This window comes from Argentina silus, assembly GCF_951799395.1.
Source record: "Argentina silus genome assembly, chromosome: 22".
Lineage (NCBI taxonomy): Eukaryota > Metazoa > Chordata > Actinopteri > Argentiniformes > Argentinidae > Argentina > Argentina silus.
The window spans coordinates 8,353,066-8,358,065 of record NC_139676.1 but is presented as its reverse complement, the minus strand read 5'-3'; the positions used below and the strand labels follow the sequence as shown (position 1 = coordinate 8,358,065).

The window sequence follows — 5,000 nt, the reverse complement described above, 5'->3', positions numbered from 1 at the left end:
GTGTGTGTGTGTGTGTGTGTGTGTGTGTGTGTGTGTGTGTGTGTGTGTGTGTGTGCGTGTGTGTGTGTGTGTGTGTACATTTGTGTGTGAGTGTGTGTGCGTGTGTGTGTGTGTGTGTGTGCGTGTGTTTAGCCAGGCAGGCAGGCAGGCAGGCAGGCAGACAGGGCTTCACAAGAGCAGTAATTGAGGGTAAGAGGTTTATCTAAGGCCAGGCCTGGCCTGTGTAGCGGCCTTTCTGGTCCAGGCTTGATAGGGAGCAGGGATGAAATGACCCCCCCGGCCCCTCCTCACTAACCGCTGTCTTTCATCCTCTGTCTGTCTGTCTCTCTCTCTTTCTCTCATTCTGTGAGTGATGGGGTCGCTCTATCTCTCTCCTGTCTCAATGGTGGGGGGTCACCGTCTAGTTTCTTTTTCTCTCTTGTCCTCTCTCTCTCTCTCTCTCTCTCTCTCTCTCTCTCTCTCTCTCTCTCTCTCTTAGCAATAATGTGTCTCTCTCTCCCTCTCTTTGTATCCATCTCTCCAGACAGACAGACACTCTCTTTCTCCTCGCTCTCTTTCTGAGTGATGGGGTCCTCTCACCACTGTCATTTTATTTCCCTCGCTCCCTCCCTCCCTCCCTCCCTCCTCTCTCTTGGCCTTAGATCTTTCTCCTTCTACCTCCTTGTAACACCCCCCCCCCCCCCTTCCCCCCCAAAACCACACACACAGTGTGTGACACATACACGCACGCACACACACACACACACACGCACACCTTCCTCTCTCTCTGTGTTTGAGTGATGGGGGTCTCTCTCAGGACGCCAGTCTAATTTTGGGCTGGGGGTGGAGGGACGGGGCCTGGGGGTGGGGGGACAGGGTGGAGGGCTTGGGGGGATGGGATGGGCGGGGGGGTGGTGTGTGTGTGTGTGTGTGTGTGTGTGTGTGGGGGGGGGGGGGGCTGCATTTAGGGGCGTTATTTTCAGCTGCTGTCCAAAAGCCCCCTGTAGCCAATGCACTCTGTAGTGGGGCTATCACTTTCCAGAGGTGGAGTAGCTGTCTGCTGGAGGGGTGTGTGTGTGTGTGTGTGTGTGTGTGTGTGTGTGTGTGTGTGTGTGTGTGTGTGTGTGTGTGTGTGTGTGTGTGTTACACTACTACTTCTCCCCCTATTAGTGTGAACTTAGCAGTTATAGATAGCCTACTATGGAGCAATACTGTACTATAAGGAATGCAGGCCAGAGGCACACACACACACACACACACACACACACCCACACACACCCACACACACACACACACACACACACACACACACCCACACACACCCACACACACACACACACACACACACACACACACACACACACACCTCCTTCTCTTTCTGTTACAATTATAAACACAGCCAAAGGGTAGAACATACGCATATGCAATTGCTTTGGATTTCACATTCATGAACACTAATTTCTTCCTCCATAATTGCTTTGGTATAGCGAAGCATTTTATCCTCCTTATGGAAAATAAGCTGATTCAGTCCCTTCCTGATATTAAAGCAGCTAACTAGCTGTAGTCCTCAATTAATTTGTAAATATTTTATGAACAAGCTTAGTGACACATTCCCATGCTGTTATATTGAGTCATTAACAATATCCGACATCTTGTAGAATCAGCCAAATTATTTTGTTCTTTATTTTTCAGTCCATTGCTTGTTGTTTGGCTCTCTCTCTCTTTCTCTCTCTCTCTCTCCCTTTCTCTCTCCCTCCCTCTCCCTCTCTCTCTCCCCCTCTTTCCCTCATTCTCTCCCTCTTTTTGCCCCTCTCCCTCATTCTCTCTCTCTCTCTCTCTCTCTCTCTCTCTCCCCTCTCTCTCTCTCTCCCTTTCTCTCTCCCTTTCTCTCTCCCTCCCTCTCCCTCTCTCTCCTCCTCTCTCCCTCATTCTCTCTCTCCCTTCCTCTCTCTTCCCCTTCTCTCTCTCACTATCCATTTATCCGCACGTCATAACAAAATGATAACACAAAATAAAATAAAATCCAATCTCCCCTCTTCTTCCCCACAGAGTCCGAGATTGTCCCCCCAGACTGCCTGCGCCCCCGGTCCTTCACTACCGTCCGCTCCTCCTCCCTCCGCCGCGAGGCTGATGAGTCCCGCCTCTCCGTCAGCCTGTGTGACCTCAACCTCCAGCAGGAGGACGGCAGCGGCGGAGCCCCCCACCACCACCACCACACCCTCCACCTGGCCCCCTCTGCCGCCTCCTGCCCCATCCCCCAGAACTCCCTCAATTCCCAGCAGTCCTCCCTCCTCCCCCCCGCCATGGAGAGCGACCTCCACTTCCACGCCCTCCGTGGCGCCCACATCAAGACCCTGGACGAGCAGACGGTGGCCAGGTCGGAGCACGCGCGGGACGAGAGGACGCTGGTGTTCACCGCCCGCCCGCTCCGCACCGGTGAGACAGTCTTCATCAAGGTGACCAAGTCCAGCCCGGCGCGCTCCGGGTCGCTGTCTTACGGCGTGACGTCATGTGACCCGGCGGTGCTGCGGCCCAGCGACCTGCCATACAACCCGGAGGCGCTGGTGGACCGCAAGGAGTTCTGGGCCGTGTGCCGCGTCCCCACGCCGCTCCAGAGCAGCGACATCCTGGGCTTCCTGGTCAACCAGGAAGGGGAGGTGATCTTGAGCCACAACGGCGTCAGCGCCGGGATGCAGGTGTGTGTGGACAACTCCCGCCCCCTGTGGATGTTCTTCGGCCTGCACGGAGCTGTCACTCAACTGAGGATACTTGGTAAGTCAACATAACATGAATCTCTATGGGATGTAGTGTATGTATGTATATTCAAAACAAAAATATTTCAATACTAATTAAGATATTTAGAGTTGTCAAAAGCTGAAAAAAGACAGGAAATTCAATCGAGCACCATACCTTTATGCATTGACAGTTTTCTTTTTAGCACATTCAGTTTTTTTACTCAATAGCTTTCAGTTTTGACACCAAATAGCTTTGTTGGGCGACTGTACTTCAAACAGCCTAGGCTCCACTCAGCACTGAGTATGTTGTTTTCTCCTCTCCAACTGCCTAATACTTACTTTACAGAGGTAATAGACCTTATAGTGTAGTTTTTCAGAAGAATAGATTATCTAGGAAGAATACCCCTGTCCATTATAAACACTGTGCTACACTGTAGTAATATCTAAGCTCCTGAGGAATTGATGCTGACATGTTTTCTAAGCGTGTAACAAGTGCATTTGGCCTTCAATGATCAACGTATCGACTAAGTCAGACTGTAGGTTTTTGGGCGTGCGGGTGTTGTATTGTAGGATTGAAGAGTATTAGGATAAAGGTTAGGGCTAAACCAACGAGTTGGAGACCTACTACTTTGCTGTAAGCTGATACATGGCAGGCTGGTGAAGGAATACATTGGAGGACGAGCTCAATGGGATGGAATGAGGAATGGTACCATGGAATGAGGAATGGTACCATTCCTCATTCCATTCCACGCAAAACAATTCATTCCATTCCATGCATTACAATGAGCCCATCTTCCGATGTCTTCCTCCCCCCTGGCTGATCCTGTATCTTGAGACGGGAAGCAGAATCTAAAAGCACGTCAGAGAAGGGATCACAACGAAAAGTAGAGGCTTCCCTCACTTCCCTGTGGGATAATAACAGGAACGGGAAGCCAGGGAACGAGTCAGAGAGCGGGTGTAGGAGGAGACCCGGCCAACCGCACGGTAGGGACACACACACGCGCGCGCGCACGTTGCTCCACGGGACACACGCTTCTCCTCCTAGCAGTGGTCCGCAGCCCCCGTCGACGCTTGATTACTCTCTCTAAATAGAGATAATGACAAGGTGTGAAAGGTGTGTGTGGGAGGGAGGTCTGCCTTCTGTCCCACTTCATTAGTTATTCCATATTTTTCCCGCTGCAGGTAACTAGCCTCGCAGTTCTATTCGTGGAGTGAGCCGTTCTGTTCCCTTGTACGCCGTGGGCGGGAGGACGGAACGACACCTCTCCACGCTAAACCGACACACGATTCCCTTTCCCGTTCTTCTTCAACATTAGTATTTTTTTTCAATTGAGTTATTATCATGGGTAACTGATTAAAATTTGGCGCGGCGTATCTGAGATTATTCGGGAGTGTTATTCAGAGTGACATGAGCAGCGGTGGATGTCTTTATTTTACTGGGCCAATTATGAATCCCGAACCACCAGAAACAGCCAGAGACTCTCCAATGGTCTCATCGTTGTTTTCCTGTAAAGGAGGACGAGCTCACTCTATATATATCCCTCTTTCCTTCGTGGTGACGGTAGAGGAAAGGGGGGAGGATGGGAGGATGGGAGGTGAGGGATGTTGGAAGGGAATGATCATGCCAAGCTATAACCGGATATAAAGAGAGAGAGAGAGAGAGAGAGAGAGAGAGAGAGAGAGTGAGGAATAAGAGAGAGAGTGAGGGATATATAAATGGATAGAGAGAGAGAGAGAGAGAGAGAGAGAAAGAGAGGGAGGGAGCACACAGAGTTTAGATGCTAGACCCTAGCTGTTTCAGGCCAGCCCGGTGTCTTCCTTAAGTGGTGCTTGTTTTCTTGTAAACTGCCCTCATGTTCATTCCCCATGCAGCTGGCCACAGAGGTCAAAACTGTTTGGAAAGCATCGACCTGCCCCTCTTTAGCAGTCCTCACATTAAGCAACAAGCGGCCATGTTGGATTCATCTCCTCTAACAAGCCTCTCTGGAGATTGATACAATGAAAACAGCATCCATGCATTTCTCACTGGCGGAGGCTAATTATAGCAATGGGATATGAATCGGCAGACTCAGTGGGCTAAATACAGCCAATACATACATTCAAACAACACAGGAAAAGTGCTGGTATTCAATGTTTTCACCACGTTGTTTCACTTTGCCCTCATTAGCTCCACTGGGAGATGGTATTGTGGTTTCTCAGCTAGACTAGACAGTGGCTACCTCTCACAAGTACAGTATTGTGTGTATATGTTAACATGCTGTTAGGATCGAAAGAGTGCAACAATAC

General features: G+C 50.3%; 1 protein-coding gene across 1 annotated transcript in view; it reads left to right on the top strand.

Moving 5' to 3' along the window:
• Nucleotides 1-5,000, top strand: part of neurl1aa (neuralized E3 ubiquitin protein ligase 1Aa) — a 35,616-nt gene that overhangs the window by 23,704 nt on the left and 6,912 nt on the right. The window contains exon 4 of the mRNA XM_083693427.1: nucleotides 2,029-2,751. Within this exon, the coding sequence (XP_083549553.1) occupies nucleotides 2,029-2,751 (723 nt within the window). The remainder of the gene's footprint in view (nucleotides 1-2,028; nucleotides 2,752-5,000) is intronic.